Below are 26,766 nucleotides of genomic sequence, written 5' to 3' on the forward strand. Positions count from 1 at the left end.
GTTATTGTTAATCTTTCACATTAAAACCGCAGAATGTTAGGAACTGTTAGAGAATGTTGACTAAACTTATTTACATGTTTTTTCTTTGTAACATACCCAAGCAAGTACTTAAACTTTGGTTTGCAGTTGGCTGTTATTGATGATGTGGTCTTAATTTTCTGAGGAATAAAGTACATTGCTTTGCATGATATAATCTTGTCTGTTTTCTTAGAGAGGATCGGACGAACTTCTTCCAGGAGGTGTGCTTAACGGACCAAATTCGAATATGAGCAGTATAGTTACAGGTAAGTACAGCACACTCCTTCTGTTCCCTCCTACACAAAGTGTAGCAATGGCACCCGTTTAGTTTCTGGCATTGAAAATGTCAGCTATTGTAATTGTATCAACAAATGTAGTCTGGCTAGTCTCATCAGATCCTTCCTTCTGTGCTTCACAGCTCTCTACCATGTTTACAAGAACAGAGCAGACTTGTACAGTACCATTTCCAGACCATGATGCTTGGTGCAAACGTAAAAATATTTTAACACTTTCTCCTGTTGTAGAACGTAAATCGGCAGTCCCTTTATGGCATTTGTGCCTAGTTCTTAGACGAAAAAGGTATAAACTAAACCATGGGTGTTCTTTTATGCATAATTTCACACATGGAGATTACTCATCTTTTATACTGCACCAAATACTCCACCCTAGTAATTTTAAAGCGCTGGTTCTTATCTGCATCCTATTGTACCCCCTCCTCCAGATGACCAGACCATAGTCTGCTGGAGGGAGCAACAGTGAGAACACAATGGGGAAAACTGGAAGAGATGAGGGATCAGTTGGGCAAGGGGCAACCGTTTTGTGCTCATTTGCTTGTTATGAAGGATGTGTGTTGGTCCATCTTAAATGAATTGCATTATGGAGAACGTTGGCGAAGAGATCCTGTGTTCAGTTGGCATAAGCATTTCTTCCATGACCGTGTTGGAGAATAATAATTTTAAGTTTTAGTAATGTCTGTGAGGGTCTTGACTGTGATCAACAAACCCTGGTAGATGTTGGTTTAGAATATCTGCAGAATCGGTGTACTTTAACAGACCTTTCCTAAATTGATTGTTCTGGGACTGCCAAACCACTTTCAAACTCTAGCATAGTCAAAAGAGAGCAGTTGGCGATCTGAATGTTGTGGGTAACCAGGAGAGGGCAAGGACAGGCAGAGATAAAAGATGGATAGAGTTATTCCCTGATTTAAATGTGATCTAAAATGTCATACGCTTGCTGTTGGGACTGATTTTCTATACTCTGGCCTGGGGGACAGATATATAGAAGGCCAACCTATATTGTGACAGCGATAGCTCTATAGCCAGACCACTTCAAGGTAGCAGTGACGAGAGGTCTAGGCTAAGTCTCAAGAGGTGGTGAGCTTGTAATGGGTCCACAAGGAGTACACACACGTGGCACTTCGACCGTATGTATAAAAATAGTTATAGCCAAAAACACTATGAAAAAAGTATCACACAACACTAATAATAGAATACATATATACAGTCACTAGAGTAGGGCATAATACAGATCAAACTCCTGGTAGACCCATTGTTACACTATGTGGAGCCATACTTGAAAATAGTTCGAAATTGGTGGATGAAACCTTAGTTTCTTTTGTGACTTGATTACCCTTATATTTGAGGAATACTAAGGATTTCTTAAACAAAATTGATGGTATACCATGGGAATCTACTTTTTTATGGCCACGTTGTATGTGTTGTCCCTTTTTATATGTACATCAAACATGTTGACTGCTTACAAGCTTGCAAGTGTTTTCTACACACAAGATCCATGAAATATTTGCAACATCGAAGTTTTTTTGTCTTGCCAACAGTACCTTTTTATTCAACAAGTAGTTTTATATCAAACTCCAGGGAACGGCCATGGGTACCACATTCACCCCCTCGTATGCAAACTTGACCATGGGTTGGTGGGAAAAATGTGTGGTATGGAACCCCGATAACAGGAAATACACAGGAAAAATAGCTCTTTGGCTGCGTTATATTGATGATTTATTCATCATCGGGACGGCACCTTTTATAGAATTTGAAGGTGAAACAGCTAAATTTAAGATTCGCCATAACAATACTATCATTTTCCTGGATATTCATGTTACGGTGGCACAAGGTGAACTCACTACAGAACTCCAAAAAAGGTAGCAGACGCCCATCTCTAGAAAGAACATGGCATGATAACCTGTTCTGTGTTTTTTTTTTTTTTTTTTCTCTTCTCCCCACTTCGAGAGTCCTCAGCCATCACTTTTTGCTCACTGTACTTTTCACAAAGCAGGAATATACATTTGCATATCAGTCTTGCATGACTTTTCAAAACTCGAAAAGGGACGTCGACTGGGCGGGTTTGTAATATTATCCCTAGTGTGACGTCTATTGTACCCATGGTCCTTCACGCATCAAGGTCACTGTTTATTCTTTTTTCTTTCTTTTCACCATCGTGGTCGGTCGCTAGTTGCAGAGTTCCTTTCTGGCTAACGTCTTTGATTTATTTTAGACTTTCTTTCTATCCTTCTCAAAACTGCCCATTGCCCTGCTGCACTAATAACTGCTTCGGTGGCTTTCGACAGAAGGCTCCATCGTCGACTATGTTCAACTGTCTCAATAAAAGACTGCGGCCTACACATCACCGGTCCTCAGCTCTTTACAGTAGGGAGAGTGGGGGGAGGCCATATACTTTGTACCCTTTAAGAATAACCCCAGACCTCTCCCGAAAATCAGCAACGCTTCATGCGCAATTTGTTTCCTACCTGCTCCAGTTCAGTCCATCGGTTTTTGCTGTGTGCTGCGCAGACATTTTGATTATGGGGAAATGAAGGAGTAGACCGAAAGGCTTTTTTATATTTTTTATTTTTTAACTAATCTTACACCATATTACCAGTATGGGGGTGGTGGGAGAGCTGTTGACAATAAATATGTTAACAAAATATCAGTCAAATTGGTCATGCAAGTCAAAAGTTATTGCAATTCAATTTTCATGTTTCCAATGGACACTGATACTGCACTATAATGCAGCGATATATAGATTTAACTTGCCAGTAGTGTTTTTCCTTTTTTCTGTGTAAATAAATGGTATATTTTTGCTCTTACTTGTGTGTTCTATTTCTTCACACAAGTTCTTGTTTTTCCACCAAGCCTACCTCTACCAAAATCTACCTTTGCGTGTGGTCGAAGTCTTGCATGTGAAACCTGTTGCACCTTTGCTTCTTGGACCCCTTCACCCCAGAGTAGGTTATGAAAAACTGTGTAATAATTTGCACTCCCATTAGATCATGACATTCTACTTGAGTAAAACATGGTGTGCTCTGTACATGTGGGCAATTGGCATTCATGACAGGTAGTGAGGGACTTGTATGTCTGAATAGTAGCTTGCGACTTGACATTTTTAACCTTAACATCATTTGGATTTTTTTTTTCAGCCAACGGTAACGATAGTAAGAAATTTAAAGGTGATGATAAAATGGATGCTGCACCTTCTCGTGTCCTGCACATTCGGAAGTTACCCAGTGAAGTAACAGAGACTGAAGTTATTGCGCTAGGTTTGCCATTTGGCAAAGTTACAAATATCCTCATGCTGAAGGGAAAAAATCAGGTACCTTTATCAAAGTTTATAGTCCAGTTATTTCTAATTGTTAATTTGAATACTGGATTTGTTAACTTGAAATACTAAAGTGGTAGAAATATGTTGTAAAGGATCATGAAAGTGACCATTGATGTACACGCTGTAATGCAACACAGATAATGCTTTGAATTTCCTTGTCATGTATAGCACTTTTGTTTGCTAACGTAGACACAAAGTACTTGCTTATGTAAGGCGTGTTACCCCGAGAGCAGGTCTTGTGCTGCATGTTAAAATCTGTGCTCCTGCACCAGATTGTGACTTAGACTTTCAAAACTCTATTTTAGTATTTAACAAACATCATTTTTTTTTTGGGTTGTTGCAATGACTAAGTCCCTCCCTCTCTTCCCTCCCTCCCTCTTTCCCCCCTCTCTCCCTCAAAATTACACACCACACAAAGTAAATCTGATGAACCCACATATAGGGGTTTACAGGTTGCCTTAATGCTTGCATGGATACCAAATTTTTTAACCCTCCCTTGGGGCGCACCCTCGCAGATCTCACTGCTAAGTAGAAAGTCAGGTAATTGGGCATCTGAACCTGTGAAAGAGACCATGTCTCCTGCAAGCAGATCACCTTGTAATCATTGACCAGGGCTACCCAGTCGGGATCTAATACTTTGCCAGCAAGCCCATTAATGTTCCATGATAGAACTGTGATCTCATCAGCCCCTCTCCCACCCTAGGGCTTTCCACAGGGGGGCTGTAGGGAGCCTGCACCTCCACTGATGCTGGGCCTACAATAGGATTTCAAAGTAACGCCCGCCAAGGCTCAAAGCCAATTACCAGGTCCTCCCATATGGTGTCTGCCAGAGAAGCAGGAAGCTTGCAGCTGTCAACCAGCAGCGACAGACAAAGTTAGCGTGCCCAGGCCCCTGTTCAAGACCCTCAAGGGGAGAAATAATGGGGGGGTGCCACGAGGTCCCGAAACAGCACTCCCTGGCTGTCGCCCAAACCATGGAGGTCTCGTCCATGGACAACGAAGATCAGGAGTCCATGCTTCCAATGGACATTTTTCTCTGCAGATTGCCCTGCTCGATGGCATCGAGTCGATGTCCCTCGAAGGCCTTCATCGAGGGTGACGTACTCTGAGAACATATCTAGCACGCACGGAGCCTGTTGGCCTCAGTTCCGTTTTTCTGGAATCTACGAGAATCGGCATGTCTCATTGTCTAATGACTTTTCGAGAAATTCTTCGGAAAATCCTTCGATATGTCTTCATCTTCGACACCATCAACACTGAAGAGCGGTTTAAAAAAATGCCGGGACTGCGGGTCCAAGATGTTCCTTACCAACCTGCACCGTGTCTGCTTGTGGTGCCTCACGGAGGACCACGACATGGCCAGTTGTTCCAAGTGTCAGTCCATGACTGGAAAGGCCTTGAAGTGGAAGGGGAAACTCCAGGTAGGAAGAATACCCAAACCCGCCAAGCCTTCGACCGAAGAGTCGAGAGGAGACTCCTCGGATGAAGAAGGCGAAGCGCTGTAGGTCTAGGAGTGGCTCCCATCACTCTTCGTCGTCGGCAAAAAAAGTCAGGAAAGGCACCAGTGGTTGCCTTAGTAGACGTCTTCGTCCGACGACTCACCCAAAATGGTTGCATGTCCCACAAAAAAATCTACCCTAGCCGAATGGGAAGCTTTCCAAAAGGAAACGTTAAAATTCTTTGAAAGGCAAGGTCCTTCTCCTACCGAGCCTTCAAAGCAAGCCGGTAAGGATAGGTCTCACTCAAATTCCTGCGCGCTCTTGAGCCCTGGAAAATGGCCTGACAAACATCGGGAGCCCTCGATGCTGCCTTCTGATGAAATGCACAAAGAGAAGTTGAGGTCTTAAGTCCTCGACACCATCGAGACCTTCGACGCCAGTGGTGTCTTCGACGCCCGCGAGGCTCTTGACATCAACGTCAAACTTCAAAAACAGCTACGCAACATACGCTGGCTGTTCTATCGAAGCCAAGCACCCCTTAATTGGCGCCAATAAAGCTTTTGACGCCATCAAAGCTTATATTAACTTTACCTGAAAAAGGTTATACTCCTGTACCCAGCAAGGAGTTTTTCATGTCACTCTCTTCAATCTATGAAGATGAGGAACGCTCTTATGAGGAAGATTCTCCTCTTGGGTTGCAAAATGGGACACCCAATGTTCCATAGTGTCTGATATCAGAGGAGTCCAGAATTAAAGATCTATATGACAATTTACAGTCTGCGAGTGGAGTTGATACTTCACCCGAACTGGACTTTCGTAGGCCTGAGCCTGGCGAACATGCCGACGCTCCATACAGACAACTCATGTCCAGAGTTGTAGAGTACCTAGGATGGAGCAGACCACCACTCCTTTATGAGCAGGACGATCTAACCGATAACTTTGGATAAAGCTCCTCAGACAGACCCTATTTTGCGCTTTCATGTGGCATTACAAAAGAGTGTGGCTTCAAGTTGGGAAACTGTGGCGACCAATCCGACAGTTAATAAGAATCTGACAAAAGAATACCGCCCCTCCAGTAGTGACCCCGCCTACCTGTCGAAACACCCCAGTCCGGAGAGTCTGGTGCGACAGGCGGCTACAGCGGCTTCAAAACAGGCAGCATACCCTACCTTTCCTCCTGATAGGGACGATAAGCGTTTAGATGGACGGGCGAGAAAGGTATTTTCAGCAGGGACATGGCACTGAAATAACTCTACCTGTCCCCTGGCAACATTTTCGTATACCCTGTGGGATTGCATATCTATGGCGGCAAAGCATATTCCCGAAGGGGAAGAAATGGATGGCTTCTTGGCTATTCTTAAGGACGGCAAAGAAGCTAATTGTGAAGCCCATCAGTCGGGATTGGATACAGTGGATAGTGTAAGCAGACCCATGGCTACCGCAACCGTAATGCGCAGATATGCGTAGTTGAGGAAGTCCTTCCCCCCACACCCCACCGCCACACCCGCCGAAAGTGACGGGGGCACCTCCGATGACCAAACATCCGTAGCGGATGTTATAGACCTAGAGGCGGACACTTCTAGGTCAACCACGCCTGTCCCCGAACCTTGGTCTGGCTTCAGGGACAACACCCGGCGACAGGGGCGTACAAAGACCACATCGCACTAAACACGCAACCCCACTACTGATTTCGACGGGTACGTCAAAAAGGTGAAAGTGCCAACAGGAGTTTCAAATTTTGGCGGATTCCGTGCAGATCAGCAGCCTTCCCCGCATCCGCTGCAGCGTCTTGCGACTGGGCTTTCCAAAAACAAGGGCGCTGTCCCTAAATTTGGTTTACACGCCGAATCACGGGCATTCGACGCACCGGCAGTCCATAAAGTCCCGGTAAGCCCAAAACCCACTACTAGGCCTCCAGCCGAAAAATCTACCGCTAGGACCTCTAGCGCCACGGTAGATGGTAAATCTACTGATAGACCTTCGGACTCGTTAACTCATGCCGAATCGGCGGATATTGAAGACCGTATTGAAGAGAATTACTTCGGCGGTTGGCCTGGTACCTACCCCGTCGAAACACATGGGGCAGGCCGCAGACAAGTAAAAAGATGCTCTACGGTGCTGCCGATTCTTGCGAAACCTACGAGGACAGTCGGGAGCCTCTTTTCAACACCCTTGGAGACAAATTTCAAAGCCAAGGGAAGACGTTTTTCGGCCCTTCTGGTTCCTCAAGTGGACAAGGGAGAAATTTGAAGGGTGTATGGATAGTCTTTAAATTATGATTTCTTTTTCTGAACATCCTTCCCCTAAGAGATCTCATGGAGAAACTATTTTTAAATAGACTTCACGTATCCAAGAAAATCTGGACTCCGCCCTCGGTCCCTGTCCGTCATGAGGACGTCGTCTAGATGGACACTTATCAGGACATCTACACCGAAGAAGGCCCTTCATTCCTGCAGGACTACAATGAGGACCAGGCGGAAGCCATGACCAATTGGGAGGAAACCCAGCAAGTGGAAACAGAGCCATGGACACTCCCCACGCAAGATCAGGACACTGATGTTCTATTCCTGGATTCTCCTCCATCCACCCCGGCTCGCCATGTCTTGCCTGTAGACGACCAAATGGCCTTCAATGCCATCTTAAGGAAGGCAGCAGATTAATTTCAGATCACTACTCCAGAGGCGGTACCCGAGCAAGACTTTGTGGAGGACATTCTCAAGGAGAAACTGCCCTCAAGCCAAGCCATTCCCCTCCTCAATTCTGTTAAAAGAAGGTTGGCCCCCTCCCTCGTGTCGCCACCTCAAACCATGGCAGTGAACACAAGAATGGAAAAGCTATTTTGCCCTGTCCTTTCGGGCCTTCAACATATTAAAGGCCACGCCACCCCCGACTCCCTGGTAGTGACTCCGGGCAGGGGTACCTCTTGCTGTGGGGGAGGCACCTCCGGATAAGGAATCCAAGAGGTTGTATGCCCTAGGTAAGCGTGTTACCTCGCAGCTGCATACACCACACGCATAGGGAATAACACCACGCTGCTGGCGAGTTATGCAGACGCTCAATGGAACCTGGTACAGGAAGGTCTCCAGGAGGTTCCTGAACCCGTCGGGTCCAGGCTTCTCACCATTGTGGGCGAAGGTAGGCAGGTAAACCAGATACTCCTACGTCCCGTCCCCTTTCCTCCATACTTATGGGACATTCCTCCGTCCTGTGGGACGGGACCGGAGCACTGGTAAAGCATCAAAAATGTACAAACAATATTTGTCCCTCCTCCCTTTCTACGCGGGCCACGGCACGCGGCCGTAGCTCCGCCCATCTCGGCTCTGCATCGCCCATCAGTCCTTTTCTCTGCTCGTTTGGGACTGGACGCACTTGCATCTGCGTAAGAATTTCTTCCTTTTTTTCCCCTCTTGCTCTCGCTAGCGATTGTGTACTAGTCTGTCTATGTCGTTCAAACTACAATTTCCAGATTGTTCATTGTGTCATCGGTGCTTCGCGAGGGCGGATCCCCATCCTCTTTGTTTAGAGTGTTTGGGTCCGGATCACTGTTGGGACTCCTGATTCTATTGTGACTCCCTTTCGGTCCGGGCACTTCAACGTTAGAGCGCTGGGAGGACGTGTTCCAGCATACTCCTCCTTCGCATTTTCAATATTTCATAGACGAAAAGAAGAAATGCCTGGTAAGTACTTTACTTTTCAGAGCACCCCGGTCGGGAGAGACCTTCCCGGGTTCTTCCCGGTCCGGGAGGAGCGCCGACCGCTCTATCACCGGGGCTTGCCTCGAGGTGCCATTCGGGGCCTAATAAGTACCAGAGTTTTCTCAGAGGGTCTCCGTAAGGGGCCTGTGGATACCGGAGCACGCTCCAAGGCTCCTCCTGTGGGGGCTGCTTGTAGACCTAGTTCTGAGTCGCTCTGAGGCCTCTTTATCAGCTTCCCTAAAAGTACCAGGGTGCGCCCTGAGGCCTCGGCTGGGCTTGGTGTTACCGAACGCATGTTTGAGGCCCGCAGTGGAAAGGCTGTGACCGGACTTGGGTCCGAGGTCCCTTGTACAGAGGCTAAGGAAACCAACATTTCTGAGAGGCCTGAGAAGGCCTCATCGGTGAAAGCTGTTTCTCATCGTTCCCGCTCTTGTGGTGACCCCAGAACTGTTGAGGGGGCAAGGAGTGGAAGTGCCTCCTTTACCGGCAGTGCCGAGGTCCTTCCTGTGAAAGCGGCTAATTTGGCTATTGGTAGGTTGCAGAAACATTCCAGGCCACATAGTACCGGCTCAGCCGAGGTTCCTTGTGCAAAGGCTAAAATAAAGACCCCTGATCCACCGTCGGGGACCCCTGCCTCACTTCCACACGTGCCGTAGTTCCCCTAAGGTGATGGCAAAATGGTGGCCGTTCCCGCCACAACCACGGCGGCCATTTTGGGCACTTCTCCCACAACTACGCCATCAGCCTCAGGTGTGGGGAGCGGTTCTATAGGTGAACATAAGGTTCCTTTTGTGCACCCGTTCCATCCAGTTTACGACTGGAATGCGCAGTTGCCCCTTCCGCATAATATCCCGCTGCCTGTGGGTTCGGGACCCTTGATTTATGTGGACACCTCAGGGGATGTGCCGGCTTGGCAACCCTCCCCTCTGCATCCGTGGAATTATCCCCCTTATGAGAGGCCTTCTCCGCCAGCTCCAAAGCTTTCTCCGGAGGACGCCTTTTTCGGCAAATTTCAGGTGCTCATATGTACTGACCCTATGAGGGAGTATTTCAAGGGTCTTTTTCGGGGGATATGCCTGCCTGAGCCTCTGGCTCCACCCACGCTTCCGGTGGTTGGGCTGGCACTGCCGTGCCTGTGGTGCCTCCACCGACCCTTCCGCCCTTGCCCCCGTTGTCCACCGTGGACAAGGCGGTGCCTGACACGGTTCAGCAGGACCCTGACCTGTCGGATGATGTGCAGGGCGATCAGGACAGGGAAGACCAGTCCGCTCTATTAGAGCTTTTCACGACCGGGTACTGGACATGATGTGCCTGTTGGATGTTCCAGTACCTGAGGCACCCGCTCCGCCAGAGGGAGTGCTTTCGGGGGCGTTCAACTTGTCTCTGTTGGAGCGTACCGGCCTGTTCTTGCAGAACAACGTTTTGGCCAAGGTCCGTAGAATCTGGGAAAAACCACACTCTGGACTTTGCGTCAATAAGAAAATTGATGCGTGATACAGCCTGCATTCTTCGGAAGAGGTGGCCCCAGCATCTTGTCCGCCCACCTCCTCCACGGTGGTGGCTGCGGCCACTTTACAGTCCAGCCCTGCAGCAGCATCCTCTTCTACGACGGCTACTCGGGTCCTGTGGAAAGAGGACAAGCTCCTCGACTCCCTTGGGAGGAAGATCTTTGCTAACTCGGCCCTGCAGCTCCTGTGTAGGCCAATGCGGAACTGGTGTTAGCAGGGGCGAATATGAAGATGTGGAAAGGTCTGTCAGAGTTCGAGGAGTTCATTCCGGTCGAGAAGCTAGAAGACTTTATGGCGGGATTGTCCGATGCCAGGGTCTTGGCCCAGGATCTGCTGGAGGCTGTGGCTCATCACGTCGACACTTCGGCTCAGGGCCTTATGCTGGGAGTTGATACCTCTAGACAGGCTTGGTTGCATGCCACCAAGTTCTCAAAGGAGGTGCAGGATAAGGTGTTGGACCTGCCGTTTGACGGTAAGGAGCTTTTCCATTCCACAATGGATGTGGAGCTGACCAAAACGAAGGACAGCATCCATACAGCTAAATCCTTGTCCGTCCTTGTTAAAACTCCTTTTAGACCCCAGAGACCGTTGTCGCAAAGCCGGCCCTCCTCGGGTTTTAGAGGTTTGCTAGATCGGAAATCCTGCAGAATGGATATTCCTTAGTCTGTTGCTGCCTCCGGCGGGAATTACCCTGTTTTTCTCATGCTCCTCAGCTTCCTCCTCCGGTTCAGGTGGTAACACCACTGAAAAGCCTGCCAAATGAGGGTTCTCCGCGCTCGCACGAGACCCCGGTGGGAGGACGCATTGCGTCTCATTGGGAGGTGTGGCAGACCATCACCAAGGACCTGTGGGTCTCATCAGTCACTTGGGCAGGCTTCTGCATACCCTTACCCCCTACCCCACCCTTCAACCCTCCTTTCCAGCAGTCGGAGTTGCCCTCCCTCAAGGCTGAGGTTCAGAAGTTGCTGGACCTCAGAGCTGTGGAACCCGTTCCCCTAGGGGAGCGAGGGGAGGGCTTCTACTTCCGACTGTTTACGGTGCCCAAAACCAACCAGGCTGGCCTGCGCACCATCCTAGACCTTTCCCAGTTCAATTTTCTCCTACCCCAAGAGAAATTCAAGATGATCACGCCTGGCCAGATAAGGTCCTCTTTGCAGATGTGCGATTGGCTCAGTGTGGTGGACCTTCAGGATGCGTGCATGCGTATTCTGATCTGAAATCCACACAGGAGATATCTCAGTTTCTCTGTGGGAGAGGAGCACTTCCAGTTTCGGGTGCTTCCTTTTGGCCTCAGCTCGGCGCTGCTTGTCTTTACGAAAATGTCAGTGGTTGCGGCCTGTCTTCGTCTGCAGGGTATCCATGTGTATCCGTATTTGGACGACTGGCTCTTGCGCAGCCCTTGCCCGTTGAAAGCTGCATGCAATGTTCAGTCTCTTCTCCAGCTCTTGTTCAACCTTGAGCTGGCGGAAATCTTCCATGACGGTCTCACAGGACTTTTTTTCCTGGGTTTTCGCTGGAACACGATCGACAGCAGAGTTTACCTGACCAGGGACAGAATGGCGGATCTGTTGGCCACTTGTCAGATGTTTGCGCAGTCGGAGAGCATGTCAGCCTGGTGGTTCCAGAGGCTTCTGGGCCTCATGGCCTTGTGTGTTTTGGCTCTACCTCTCGCTCGTCTCAAGATGAGGTGGACTCTGATGCCTCTGCGGAGTTCTTGGCGTCAAGCCGTGGATCCTTACTCCACGTTGATATTGATTCTGATTTCCATGAGAGCTGACCTGGAGTGCTGGTCGTCCATCCAGATTTGGGAGTGGGCAGTTCATCAAGGTGTCTGGCTAGTGGCGGTACACGTTCTGGGCCAGCTGAACGTCACGGCAGATGCCCCGAGTCGGCGGACGATGGTCCGCTACGAGTGGGAACTGAAGGCAGAGATCCTCTCAGGGATTTTCCTGCGTTGGGGCACCCCGGAGGTGGGCCTCTTCGCAACAGCGGCAAACAAGAAACTTCCTCTATATGCCTCCAGAAATGGTCTGGAGCCTCCTCGCTGGGGGATGTGCTCGAGATTCCGTGGCACAACATGAGGGCCTATGCTTTCACGCCTCTGCCTTTGATTCATCGGACGATTTGCAAGCTGAAGAACATTGTGAACTGATCTCTTCTGCTTATAGCCCTGTGGTGGCCGGCCAAGCTCTAGTTCTCAGAACTTCGGTGTGCACCGATCAGACTGCCGGTGACTCCCGATCTTCTTCACCAGGGGGATCAGCAGCTGTGGCACCCCTCCCCACAATCGTTCAGCTTGGCGGCATGGTCCCGGAGTTCAGGTCCTTAGAACATCTCAAGGTCTCAGTATAGAAGCAAATGGCTTAGGTTCTGTCATTGGTGCTTAGACAAATAGCTGGACCCGAGGGCGGCTAAGATTGATACTGTGCTGTCCTTCGTATCCCACCTAACAGAGTCGGGCATTCACGTTCTTTCATGTAGAACTTATCTTTCGGCGGTATCCGCCTACCTATCTACGGACCAATGCTCTTACTCCCTGTCCAATCCAGTGGTTAAGAGACCTTTGGCAGGTTTGATGCGCCTTTGTCCCCCAGTTCGAAACCGCACCCGGCATGGGATCTCAGTGTGGTTCTTGCGGCGTTGTGCCATAAACCCTTCGAACCAATGGCCACGGTGGACCTTTTAAACACCTGTCATGGAAGGTGTCCTTTTTGGTTGCCGTTACTTCAGCAAGGCGTGCGAGTGAGCTCCAGGCTTAGTCGGTGGAACATCCCTTCTTTTTTTTACACAAGGATAAGGTGGTCCTACGGACAAACCCTGCTTCCCTGCCAAAGGTGGTCTCCAATTTCCATCTGAACCAGGCAATCTTCCTTGCCGATCTTTTTTCCGAACCCCGCTTCAGAGGCGGAAAGGGTTCTGCATTGCTTGGATGTTAGAGTTCTATCTGGACAGAACATCCGAATTTAGGAGCTCTTCTCAACTGTTGGTGACCTTTGGTAATCCACAAGGTAAGCAGGCCTCTAAAGCGATTATCTGCAGATGGTTCGCTGCCTGCATTACGGAGTCTTACACCGTCCAAGGACTGCAGCCTCCTAAAGGTATTCATGAACACCTGGTGCGGGGCAACGCAGCTGCAGTTGCCTTTCAGAAATATGTCCCCTGGGAGACCATCGCAAAGGCAGCTACTTGGGCCTTCCCATCGGCTTTTTGTAAACATTATTGTCTAGCTCAAGATCTGATGCTCTGTTTGGTCAGGCTGTGCTGAAGAACCTTTTTCAGTAAGGGGTTTTCCATCCACCCATAGTTCCTGTAAGGAGTGCTTGGGAATCTCCCATAAGTATGGAGGAAAGGGGACGGGACGTAGGAGTATAACCAGGTTACTCACCATAGTGACCACCTTACTACTAGTCCCCTTTCCTCCATATGCCCGCCCGCTGTCCGCTCTAATAAGGTTCCTCTGTATTACTTAAAGGTCTCTGACCTGTCGATAGAAAAGGACTGATGGGCGATGCGTGGGGCGGAGTCGAGATGGGCGGGGCTACGGCTAAGTGTTGTGCCCCGCATAGAAAGCGAGGAGGGACAAAAATGTTTTGTACATTTTTGATGCTTTACAAAGTACTCCGGTCCTGTCCCACAGGACGGAGGAATGTCCACTACGTATGGAGGAAAGGGGACTATGGACTAGGAGTAAGGTGGTCACTACGGTGAGTAACCTGGTTAATATCGTCAAGAACACTCTGGACACTGCTGAGACAGCAGGCAGGTCTCTTGTCGAGGGCACTTTACTCAAGCGGCACGCTTGGCTTTGTAATTCAGGGTTCAAGCCTGAAACACAGACCACGCTTATCAACAAACCCATCGAAGAGACCAATCTCTTCGGGAAAGCAGTCGATGATGTCCTGAAGACGGCCAAGAAAGAGCATGATACTCTTAAGTCATTGCAACGGATAACTCAAAAACCTTCAGCCCAATGGCGAGGTGGTTCTCGTCGGTCCTTTGGAGGGCAGCCCTGTGCAAATCAGAACAACTACAGCACAGGGAACTCTAACTCTGGACAAACATCAGGAAGTCCTGCCTACTACCCACCAATGTGTAAGCAACAAGGCAGAGCTACAGGCCCCAATCCCAGAGGAGCCGCAGCCTCTCGTCAGAAATGACCATCAGATCCAGGTCCCCTCCCATGTCACCCTGGGCGTTTAACATCTTTCCTCATGGCATGGTAGGGGATAACCTCAGACCAGTTGGTTATAAAGACGGTCGCCCACGGGTACTGCGTGGAATCCGCCCGACAACCACAGTTCAGACCACCACGCTCACAGCGCCTCTCAACGGACCATCTGCAGATCATGAATCAAGAGGTCGAAGCGCTGCTGGGAAAGGACGCCATAGAAGCTGCCACTATTCTTCAGGTAAACAAGGGTATATTCAGTGTACTTCCTTGTACCCAAAAAGGACCTCGACCATGCACCCTGTTCTAGACTGTGCGCAGCAAACAAATTTACGTAACTGGTAACGCTACAGGAGGTCATCCCACTGTTGAAACAGGGGGACCACATGGCAACATTGGACATGAAAGATGCATACTTTCATATTTGCCAGCACATAGGAAATATCAAAGGTTCATGATAGAGGACAGGCATTACCAATTCAAAGTGCTCCCCTTCGGCATCGCCTCGGCGCCAAAGAATGGTTACATAGGTCTTGGCAGTAGTGGCAGCACACCTGCGCAGACTGTCCGTCCCAGTTTACCCTTACCTCGACGACTGGCTCATAACAGAGGATTCTTACGGCACATGCTTTTTGAACACACAGAAGACTGTGGACCTTCTGTTCAGTCTGGGATTCTCCATCAACGAGAAAAAATCCAGTCTAGTCCCCAGTCAAGTAAAACAATTTCTGGGAGCTCTTATCCGGCTAAGGGACGGGCTTGTCTTCTCCAACGAGAGGGTTCAGGTATGCTTTTTCAGATCCCTCAATATGTAGCCATTCGGGAGGTGACGGTACGCAAAGCCATGCATTTGTTAGGGATGGTCCCGTCATGCATATACGTGGTTCCCCGCGCGCGGCTGCGCATGCGTCCCATGCATGAGTGACTCAACAGTCAGTGGTGTCAGTCCAGCGGACAATGGGAGGATCTGGTAGTTGTCTCGCCAGCCCTCATTCTCTCTCTGCAGTGGTGGCCAAGGGAAAACCTCTTGAAGGGAAAAACCTTCAACACCCCTGCACTGGAAGCCACTCACGACAGACACATCTCTCACGTGGTGCGGTGCTCACCTGCTTCAGCATACAGTGCATGGAGTGTGATCCCCACAGGTAGCATCCAACCATATAAATCTAATGGAGCTATTAGCAGTGTTCAAGGGATTGAAAGCCTTTCAAAGGCAACTAAAAGGGAAGGCAGTGCTGGTTCTAACAGACGGCACCACAGCCATGTATAACCTGAACAAACAAGGGGGCACACACTCTCCAGGGCTATCCAAGTTGTCCCAGAACATTTGGATGTGGGCTCTCAAACACAAGATGTTCCTACTGTCACAAGACGTTCCAGGAGAACTCAATCTTCTAGCGGACGTGCTCAGCAGAGATTTCCCACTGCCCTTAGAATACGAATGACGTCGTACAAAGACCTTATGTCCAACGTCTTCGCAGAATGGGACTTCTCAGAGATAGACCTGTTCGCTACTCAGGAGAACACCCAATGCCAAGACTACGCTTCCAGGTGCCCCCAGAACCACTCCAAGCGGAAAGGTCTCTGGATAACATGGTTAGGGAAATTTGTTTAAGCTTTTCCATGACTCCACTACTCCACAAGATGCACCAGTCACTATGATATTGGTAGCCCCCATGTGGGCCCGCCAATCTTGGTTCGCTCATCTAATGGAAATGTACTTCTCCCCACCAGTAAAACTACCATGCCCGTAAAACCTGATTGTCTCAGGACAGGGGGGAGACCCTACACCCATGCCCACAAACTCTGAATTTAGCAGCCTGGCTCCTGAGGTCATAGAGTTTGGACACCTTCAGCTCCCTCAGAGATGCATGGATATTCTCAGGGAAGCTAGTAAACCTAACACCCGCTTCTGCTATGCCAGCAAATGGAAACGGTTTGTCATCTGGTGTAATACCAGGGGCGTCAATCCCATCGATTGGTCACCCACACACATTGTGCTGTACCTAACCCATTTGTTAGACACAGGGTTGGTCTTCAATTCCCTAAAGGTTTATCTTGCTGCTCTTTCAGCATACACCACGTCACAACAAAGGGTGTTGTGGTGGAAAATACCGGTGATTAAAGCTTTTATGAAAGGGGTTAAGAGATTTATCCTCCCATTTCTCACCCGGCTCCTGGATGGGATCTAAATGTGGTTTTAACCAGACTCATGGGAGCTCCCTCTGAGCCAATGCATAAGGCAAATTACTTACAAGACAGCCTTCCTAGTGGCTATCACTTCTATTAGAAGGGTTGGTGAACTACAGGCCTGTTTGGTTCTAGCCCCCTTTTGTGATGGTCCACAGGGATAAGGTAGTTCTGCGCTCTCACCCCAGGTTTGTGCCTAAATTCATCTCGACGTTCCATGTGACCCAATCGATCATGCTACCTACCTTTTTCCAGAATCCCCACTAGCATGGCCGAAAGAAGCCTACACCCACTAGATGTGCGCAGGGCAGTCATGTCTACCTACAAAGAACTAAACCACTGAGGGGAACAAATCAATTTTTGTTTCAGTGGGAAATGGGAGAGAAGGGGATCCTGTCTCTAAATCAACTATCTAAAGGTGAATTGTCACATGCATCACACTAAGTTACGCTCTTGCTAAGAGAGCCTTTCAACCCTAGAGCACACTCTACTCCTGGCACTGGGGCTTCTATGGCATTTGTTGCAAATGGTTCCCCTAGAGTCCATTTGCAAAGCGGCAACCTGGAGTTCTGTACACACCTTTACTAAACACCATTGCCTAGACTCTCATTCGCGGTCTGATTCTCAGGTGGGACAAGCAGTACTAAGACATCTTTTCTCTACTGTTCCTTCTCACAACCCACCTCCAACTCTAGTCTATGCACAGCATGTGATTCTAAGCAGATTAACAAGCATCAGAAGACATACATTACTAACCGTAACAGCGATGGTCCCAGGCTTGGGGGCTTGCGGGTGGACCAATCGGAATACAAGGGGCTCACCATTGACGCCATTTTAGTGTAGCCAATCACTAATTGTCCCCTTGTAGCAATTATTAGGGACGACCTAAGCGTACCACCGGACCCTTCCTCCAGCACTAATAATCTTCCCTATATGTATCTATACTCACCCTAGCACTTGGGGAGCCTATCCGAGATGGCGTTAGGTTTTGGGGCTAGTTTCCCAGGTGACGCACATAGCCGAGTCATACAGCTAGAAAAAGGGCCGGCGAGCCCACCATGAGCGAGTTGTCTCCCAGATGCCTGTGACCTGAGAGCTCGTCCCTGTCCGTTTTGTGCAATAAACAGCAGTAACTCTTTGCTTTGTGTGTCTCATACTCCTTTGGGACGCGGGAGGAGTTGCAGCCTCCCCTACCCCCGAGGTCCGCAGACAGCCCTGCCGGCCCCTGGGAAATTACCCCGACCAACTATTGGTATTGAGATGGCTTCTGGGGCTCCGAAGAAGTCTCTGTTCCGGCCCTGTGCGACTTGTGGGCTGATGGTGTATGAGGGTGACGGCATATGGATTGACTCTATTGCCTTTACTCCCATCATTCGATAGACTCTTGCGAGAATTGTCGAGGTTTTTCGCAAAAGATGCTTAAGGACCACAATCGGGGGGGGGGGGGTTGGTTTGCTGGCTTAATGAGGGCACCCCGCCTCTGAGGTGGGGTCGGTCCGGGGCCTGCCCTCGGAGAGGCCTGTACAGGCGGTGGAACATCGCCGGGCAGTGTCGGCTGAGCCTCCAGCTAAAAAATCTCGTCCTGCTCCTGGGTCGGAGGTCGGGAAGAGTGGTAGATCCTCTTCGAGTAAGCAACCGTCAAAGGGTTCTGTTTCGTCCAAGCATAGTCGATCAGACCATTCCCGAGGGTCTGGAGGTAGGCCTGTGACGTCGGCGTCTGAGGAGAAGGCCAAGAAAGACTCATCGTCGAAGCGCTCCTCTTCAGGGGACCATCACAGGTCGTCCTCTAAGCACCGGTCCAGCGCTGCCAAGCAGGCCGGTCCGCCTGGGAAATCTACACCGCAGTGGCAGTTCCGATGACGTTCTCGTCGCGGGGAGTCCTGTCATCGACGGTTGCTATGCCATCCACGCGGCCGTCATCGACGGTTGTTGCTCCGGCGACAGCGGTTGATAAGGCCCGATGCTTTTCTCCTCGTCGAGGATGGATATGGACGGCCTGATGCCGACGAGTGGCGTGTGGCAGTCTTCCGCCTTTGACTCGCTTAAGCCTAACACCGTTCTACATCAAGAGGCGCATGCTTTTTCGGTGTCCTCGGAGGTGGATGACGACCAGGAGCCTGTGTTGGGCCTGTCAGCCTTGGGGCTGCAGTGTGTTGGACCTTTCACGTCGGGGGCTGTTGGTGCTGGTCCAGCTAGTTACCAGCTGGTGAACCCGCAGGCTATGTTGTTGCTCCAGGTTCTGTCCACGCTACAATCCCTATTGGGCCAGCTGGATGCGAGGTTACCTCCCTCTGCATGTGGTCCCGGTGGGGCCTGTCATGGATACTGCTGGTATTCCTCCGCGTTCGTTGGCTACAGCTGGGTTGCTGGTGCCTCTACAGGTGAATGAAGATTGTCCACGTTCCTACCCTGAGGAGGGTGAACTGTCAGAGTCGGACAGTGTGCCTCGGAACACCATGTCTACTGGTTCTTTGTTGCCGACGAGGGACGCGGCGTGGGATACGGACGGAGAGGTGGATGAACAGTCTCTTAGTCCAGAGCAACCATCCCCTTCTGCTGATGTTGGGGTGTTCCACGCCATGATGGCTAAGGCGTGTGTGGAATTTGGGTGGACTCCTGAGGAAGAGCAGAAGGAGTGCTTCCTGTTAGATAACATTGGGAAGAGACGGAAAGCTGCATTCTCTGTGCCTATTCTGGACCACTTGTGGCAGGAGCGCCTGCGCACAATGCAACATTCCTTTTCAGAACTGGCTGTCAAAATGAGGCTGGAGAAAATGTTTAAGGCCCCAGACTGTACCCCAAAGTGCTTAGTGTCGCAGCCCACTCCTGAGTCTGTGGTGGTGGTGGTGGTGGTGGTGTTGGTGGCCAGCCGTAAAGCCCAAACTCAGCGAAAGTGTGTTACTCTTCCGGACAGTGAAGCCAGGAGACAGGATGCCTTCGGGAAGAAGGTTTTGACTGTTTGGGCGATGACGGTGAAAGTAGCCAATTCCTTAGCTATCATGGCACGCTATGATCTTGAGGAGCACTGCAAGACCCCAATGCTTTTTGTGTGTGAAGGGGAGGAAGCCTCCAATCATAGTATTAATATTGCCGTTGACCTAGTGGAGTCCGGCTTTAAGCAGATTAACAAAGGCGTAGTGCTGCGTCGCCAAGCCTGGCTTAAATGTACAGGGAGGTGCATTATAAGGTTCTGGACATGCCCTGTGAGGGGAGCAGTTGTTTGGCGAGAACATTGATGAGGCCCTCAAGGGAATGAAGGAAGACACTGAGACTACTAAATCATTGGGAGCTTTGCAGAGTGGGTGCTCTTTTCACTCCTTTATTTGTTCCGAGGGACTAATGCCCGGTTTACTTCCACCAGAGACTGGGGTTACGGTTGGTCTGGTTATTCCTCTCGGGGGGGGTATCTGGAGATCGGCGCAGAAGAGTCAGGACTTTAAGGCCTCCAGGAAAAGAGGTGCGCAGCCCTCCTCCTCTAAGAGGAGACAGGCTAAGCCACAACAATGACTGTCTTCAGGGCAATCTGTTGGGGGGGCAGGGTGGCAATGCACATGGACGAGTGGTGCAAGATTACGTCAGACCGTTGGGTGTTGGACACAGTGCATCTGGGCCACTCGCTGGAGTTCAAGTGTTCCCCGGTTTCCATTCCTCCAGTGTATGCCGTGCAACCTCGCATTCACATCCTGCGGCAGGAGGTTGTACTTATGCTACAGAAAGGGGCTATAGAATTGGTTCCGGTCGCCGAGAAAAGGCAAGGGGTTTATTCACGCTACTTTGTGGTGAAGAAACCCAACGGCAAGTGGTGGCCTATTCTGGATCTTCGTGCCTTGAACAAGACTCTGCAACGCCTGAAGTTCAAGATGCTCACTCTTCAGGAAGTCATTCGGTCAGTACAGCCGAACAAGTTTCTGGCGTCGTTTGATTTGCAAGACAAATACTTCCACATTCCCATGCTTCGACGGCACCGCAAGTTTCTGCGATTTGCCGTAGGAAAAGATCATTACCAGTTTCGGGTACTCCCGTTTGGTTTAAAGTCATCCCCCAGGACTTTTAAAAAATGTTTGGTGTGGCTCCAACAGGAGGGTCAGCACGTATATCCGTACCTGGATGACTGGCTGGTTTGGGGTTCTTCGCCAGGGGATGGCCAGGAAAGTCTTGGCGTTACCATGCAGCTGTTGCAACAGCTAGACTTTGCCATAAACTTTGAGAAGTCCTTTGTCGCCTTCCAAGGACTTGGTGTTTCTGGGGGCAGAGTTTCAGACTCATCTGGGAATTAGGAAGCCCTCGGGCGAGAGGGTAATGAAGCTCTGGCAAAGGGCGGCAGAGTGGAAGATTGGTGCAAGGGTGTCGGTTCAGACCTACATGCCACTGCTGGTGGCCATGGCGTCATGCATTCCGCTGTTGCTAAACTTTTGTCTCTTCATGAGGCCGGTGCAGGAGTTCCTCGCGGACCGGTGGGCTCAGTCGCGGCTTGTGGTCTGACAAGGTGGTGATCGACGGCAGTCTGGTGGAAGCTCGTTGCTGGTGGCAGGGCTCTGACAATCTGGTTCGGGGCATGCCGTTGCTGGAACCGGAGATCCAATTTACAATTGTGGTGGATGCCCTCAGACGGGATGAGGGGTGCATCTTGGTGGCTCACAGGTTCAAGGCCTTTGGTCTCGGGTGGAGTCTCGCTTCCACATCAATGTTTGAGAGCCGTATATTGGTCCTTAAAATCATTTCTGCCGCGCATACGCGGTTCGGTGGTGAGGGTGTTGACAGACAATACCACCACAATGTTTGATCTCAGGAAACTGGACCATGCATTCCAGGGTGCTGTCGAAAGAAGTACAGGAACTTGCATTGGGCTCTGTTGCACGACATTGTGGCGTTTCATCTGCCGGGAGTGTTGAATGTGGAGGCAGACCTGCTCAGCAGAGATGTAGGCCAGATCCACGAATGGCAGCTGAAGGAGCAACAGTGTCCATGATCTTCCAGAAATCGGGCCAACTACCGTTGGATCTCTTCGCAAAGAGGGGGAACAAACAGCGCAGGGAGTTTGCCAGCAGGTGGGCTCGCCCAGAGTCTCTAGGGGATGCGTCCCCGTGGACAAGCCGGTTCGCTTATGCATTTCCTCTGTTTCCGCTCATTCGACTGACCCTCCAGTGGATTCAGAGATACCCATGCCGTGCAAATCTGGTGGCTCCGTTCTGGGGCAGGCAGCTGTGGTTCTCGGATCTTCTTAATCTGTGGCGGAGCCAATTGGGTTGGAAGCGACCCCAGACCTTCTGTCTCAGGACAAGGGTGCTGTATGGCACCACAGTCCGGGATCTCTCAGACTGACGGCTTGGCTCCTGACTACTCCCGAGTTTGGCCTGCTGAGGCTTTCCCGTGCCTGTCGGCGAATTTTGCAGGCGGCAAGGGCACCATCCACGAATGTCTCCTATGCGTGTAAATGGAAAAGGTTTTGTGTGTGGTGTAAGGGTCAGCTGGGGGGTGGACCCTTTCAACATTTCACCGTAGCAAGTTCTTCCCTACCTATTGCAGTTGGCGCTATCCTCCATAAAGGTATACTTGGCAGCGATTTCTAGATGTACTCTGAGGCGACATGCAGCGTCTCTGTTTAGTGATTGTCTAATCAAGCATTTTTTGAAGGGGTTGTTTCGTAATTTTCCTCCAGTCAAGAAGTTTCCGCTGGTGTGGAGCCTTAATGTGGTTCTGTCGGGTCTGATGAGACCGCCGTTTGAACCGATGTCAATGGCTCCTTTGCAGTTTTTGTCATGGAAGAGTGCTTTTCTGGTGGCCATTACTTCGGCCGGAAGGATATCGGAGTTGCAAGCATTGGCTGTGGACCTTCCATACTTGAGGTTCTTGAAGGACAAGGTAGTGTTGGCTACCAATCCGCACTTTATCCCAAAAGTACCAACAGCATTTCACAAGCTTTACATTCGATGGGTGTGAGGAGGGAGTTAAAGTTTTATTTGAATCATACTCAAGATTTCAGAATATCTAAACAGCTGTTTGTGGCTTATGGGCCGTCTGTCAAAGGACAGGCAATCTCCAAACAAGGACTTTCTCGTTGGGTGTCCTCTGCTATTTTGTTCTGCCACACTAAAGCTGGAAAGCCTTTGGGAAGGACTCCGAGGGCACACTCAAAGAGGTCTACGGCTTCGTCGGCAGTATTATGGTCGGGGATTCTGCTGGTGGACATTTGCCAGGCGGCCTCCTGGCCGGTGCGCATACCTTTACCCGGGATTACTGTCTGGAGCAGCAGCATGGTGAGGATGTGCAGGTGGGACGGGCGGTCCTGAAACGCCTGTTTCAATAAAGTAAGCCTTTCAGCTTCGGGCTATTTGTTTTGAACTTGATCACTGGATGGGTTTCTTTGTCTCATGTATGTGATTCTGATCTATGTTGCTTTGCCTTTGCACTCCGCTTTGCATGTTTGGTACTGCTATGTAATCTATTCACAGCATGTGAATCCATGAAAGATCAAATGCTGGAGAAGGGAGTAGTTTCTTACCTGTAACTCCATTTCTCCAGCGTTGGTATCTTTCATGGATTCACATGCGCCCTCTGGCCGCTCCTGCAGGCAAACCTGGTTCGGGTTCCCTCTACTTTGGAGGTTAAAATCTGAAGGGAAGCCGCAGGGGCGGGGCTATTTATACCCTACGTCCTATTGGTGGGGACTAAAGCACCCAAAAAGGACGTTGATAGGACACCGAAGTGTCAAAGTTTTCCATAGGAAATCGCTAGGTTAAAATGACCCAGGTTCCCAGCCTGACAACGGGGAATATTCACAGCATGTGAATCCATAAAGGATACCAACGCTGGAGATATGGAGTTCCAGGTAAGAAAATGCTCCCTTCTACTGCGTCAAACGGGATTCCAGGAAGGAGTCCAGAGTCGGCCAAGCAGAGCTGTGCAGCTTGTTCGCCCTAGGTGAGTGTTCCAGAGGTAAGAGTTGATTGCGTCTGTTCTGTTGAACCTTGCCACCCCTCGTAGTTGTGTAATTCTGTACTGCTGTGTATTTGTTATTCATGGGCATGTGAGTCCATGCCAGACCCCATGCTGGAGAAGGAACAAGTTACTTACCTGTAACGCAGATCTTTCTATTATTAGTGTTGTGTGATACTTCTATCTGTTTTTTCATTGTGTCGTTTGGCCATAAATGACTGTACTTTTATACATACTCACCACCTTTCGAGACTTACCCTAGACCACTCGTTACTGCTACCTTGAACTGGTTTGGCTACAGCTCCTAGAGTTGTCCCTGTCACAATATAGGTTGGCCTTCTATACATCTGACCAGAGTATAGAAAGTCAGTCCTAACAACGGGCACTTTGTTTTTTAGGCGCTTGTCTTTGGAAATTGTTGCTCTTTCCACTGCTGCACATACTTTTTTCCAATATTGTATATTTAGTTCCTCAAATGCTTTTTTAACTTTTATCTTGCAGGCGTTTTTGGAGTTGGGTAGTGAGGAATCTGCGATAACAATGGTGAATTACTACTCTACAATGACGCCCAATCTTCGTAACCAGCCTGTTTATATCCAGTACTCTAATCATAAAGAGCTCAAAACTGATATTACATTAAACCAGGTAGGTATTTACATCTTTTTTTAAAGTGTGTTTACTCATTATTAGTATAATGGCAAAATAGCGAAAACATTTGAGCCATCCTGTTTGCCATTAAGTAAATTTGTTGAAGTAGCAGATTCTGCAGAATGGCATGTTTCCAAGACACCTAACTTTTTTGAAAGCAGATACAAATAATCATTTTGTAACAGGACATCTCGCTCTTGTCTGCTTTGACAAGTTATTGGGGGCGCTAATGGCCAGCAGTTTATCTTCACCATGTTTTTTTGCAATTGTCCCTTAATCCAGTACTTTGCAAGCTGTTTTGATGTGTGATTCACTGGGGGACTCATAATTTTGCTGCACACCCAGGGGTTATAAGTAATGAAGGCCAACAGTTTAATATGTATTTATTTTATTTTAGAAAGATGTACAGTAAATAGAAAAGTTATTGTTATACACTTTTCTCAATAGACAAAATATATGTTCTCCAGCATGGGGTCTGGCATGGATTCACATGCTCATGAATATTCCACGTCGTCAGGCTGGGAATCCTCGGTAAAGAAAAATCAGTATCAGTTTCGTTTCTGATCTGTCTTTCGTAGTAGTAACCAATCACTGATCTCTGTGTCATACTGACCACAGCCAATGACTGCCCTCTCCCTACGCCCCGCCTCTGGCAGCCATCTTCAGATTTTTACTGCACGTTCAAGTGTTGGGATCCTCGTGCTATTGCTCTCGAGCGTTAGTGCTTTTTTCACGCTTTTTCTTAGGAAAATTTCCTCTTTTCCGGTCAAAAGAGCCTCAAGCTCCACCGTTTCTTTATCCGTTCAACGGGGACCCGTGTCGGATTCTTCTACGCTCCTCAAGGGTGAAGATTTCGTCGAGCCACACTTTTGGAGGACTCCAGAAGTTTCTCAGGCCCTTCTCGAGCATGGCCCAGGAGAAGGGAAGCTCGACGCCCGGAAAGCTGTTCAGGGTCTACCCTGGATGCCAGCTTCAGAATGTCTTTAAGGAGGACGAACACTCCCTTTGCCTTTACTGCCTGCATGAAGACAAGACGCACGTGGAAAAGGACTGTGCGTTTTGCGGCAATATGTCGGAGCGGACCATGAAGGACCGCCATCAGCGTCTCGCCAACTGGCTGGAAGGAAAGAGCCCGTCAGGTGAGAAGAAGAAGTCCGAGCGGTCTTCTAAGACCTTTGAGGGCGCCCCGGCGACGGGGGTCCAACAGAAGGCCAAGCACCGCGAGTCCGCTGGCACTGGTTAGCGCCGAACGGTCGGGCTCTATGGGCGCCAGGCAGGGCGCATCCTCCCCGGCGCCATCAACCACGAGCCAACGCTCTGGCTCAGGTAAGAGGGAGGCCGAGCACCCGGCGAAGCTCCTGGAGAGACCCCGGTCGTGCTCGAAGGCCCCATCGGAGGGGGAGCGAGGTGGTGCCCCCCCCCCCCAAGGAGAAGGCGGTGAGCGCAACTAAGGTGGTGAAAGCCTTGATCCATCCGGCCAAGGCCTCTATCGAGACAGTCGCGGCGGCCCTGGCTCAGCCTGTGGAGGCTACACCAGTGGTGGCGACCTCGGGGCCCAGAATCTCCCTGCCACCGCGGAGGGAGTCCTCTTTCACGCCCATCGACAGGACCCCTGTGAAACCTCCGACGGAGAAGAAAAAGGGGGGGCAGGAGGTCGTTGTGGATTCGGCCTCAACCTCTGAGGAGGAGCTGATCGAAGTCTTGGGCCTCGGCCCTGGCGTGGAAGAAGACCATCCTGTCGGGAGGGACCTCGACGTGGGAGACGTCGAGGGTGCCGATGGGGCTCCTGATCGCCCGTCGGAACCCCCTCAACCAGTGCCGCAAGACAACTCGGCGGCCATTTTGTTGGCTATACAGTCCTTATGCTCGGAGATAAGGACGAGACTGCCGTTACCACCAACGGGGGACCTGGTGCCAGGCCCTTCTGGGAGCCCTCCTCTTAAGAGAAGGATTCACCCCCCCCCTCCTTTTCAACCTTCGCGCCCTGCTCAGCTCTCCTCCCCGTCCACGACACGCGGGGACTGACACGGCCCCGACGGGTACTGACGACGAGATTTACGACGAGGATCTCCCGTCGTCACCTCCCACTCGGGCTTCCCCGCCCGACGAGATTGGATCGTTTCACACCATGATCGCCAGGGCATCCGAGCTTTTCCAGCTCTGCCCGGAAGAGAAGAAGGAAGGTTTCCTTTATCAACGGCGCGAGAGGAAGACGGTCCTCGCTGTACCTCTACTGGACGATATCTGGGATGAGGGTCTCGCCCTCCTCAAGAACCCATCCACAACGCCGGCTAGAACGAGAAGAAGTACCGGGTCCTGGACGCGGCCCCCTTGTGCCTTCGGGCACAGCCGACCCCGGACTCGGTCGTCTCCGCGGCGGCCAGGAAGAAAGCGGGGGGGGGTTGTGCGGCCTCTACGTCAACCTCCCCGCCGGACAGCGAGGGAAAGAAATTGGACACAATGTCATCGGCAGCGACGACGATTAAGGCTGCCAACGCCTTGGGGCTATCTTAGCCCGCTACGACAGGGAGTTGTGGTACAAACTCGCCCCC

General features: G+C 50.2%; 1 protein-coding gene across 2 annotated transcripts in view; it reads left to right on the plus strand.

Annotated features, from left to right (window-relative positions):
* PTBP2 (polypyrimidine tract binding protein 2) overlaps positions 1-26,766 on the plus strand; it is a 264,830-nt gene that overhangs the window by 55,527 nt on the left and 182,537 nt on the right. For both annotated transcript variants that reach the window (XM_069641530.1, XM_069641529.1), the window contains exons 3-5: positions 212-284; positions 3,449-3,621; positions 24,068-24,211. In XM_069641530.1, coding sequence (XP_069497631.1) covers positions 212-284; positions 3,449-3,621; positions 24,068-24,211 — 390 coding nt within the window. The remainder of the gene's footprint in view (positions 1-211; positions 285-3,448; positions 3,622-24,067; positions 24,212-26,766) is intronic.

The sequence above is a fragment of the Ambystoma mexicanum genome, chromosome 1q, assembly GCF_040938575.1.
Source record: "Ambystoma mexicanum isolate Mex_15411 chromosome 1q, UKY_AmexF1_1, whole genome shotgun sequence".
NCBI lineage: Eukaryota > Metazoa > Chordata > Amphibia > Caudata > Ambystomatidae > Ambystoma > Ambystoma mexicanum.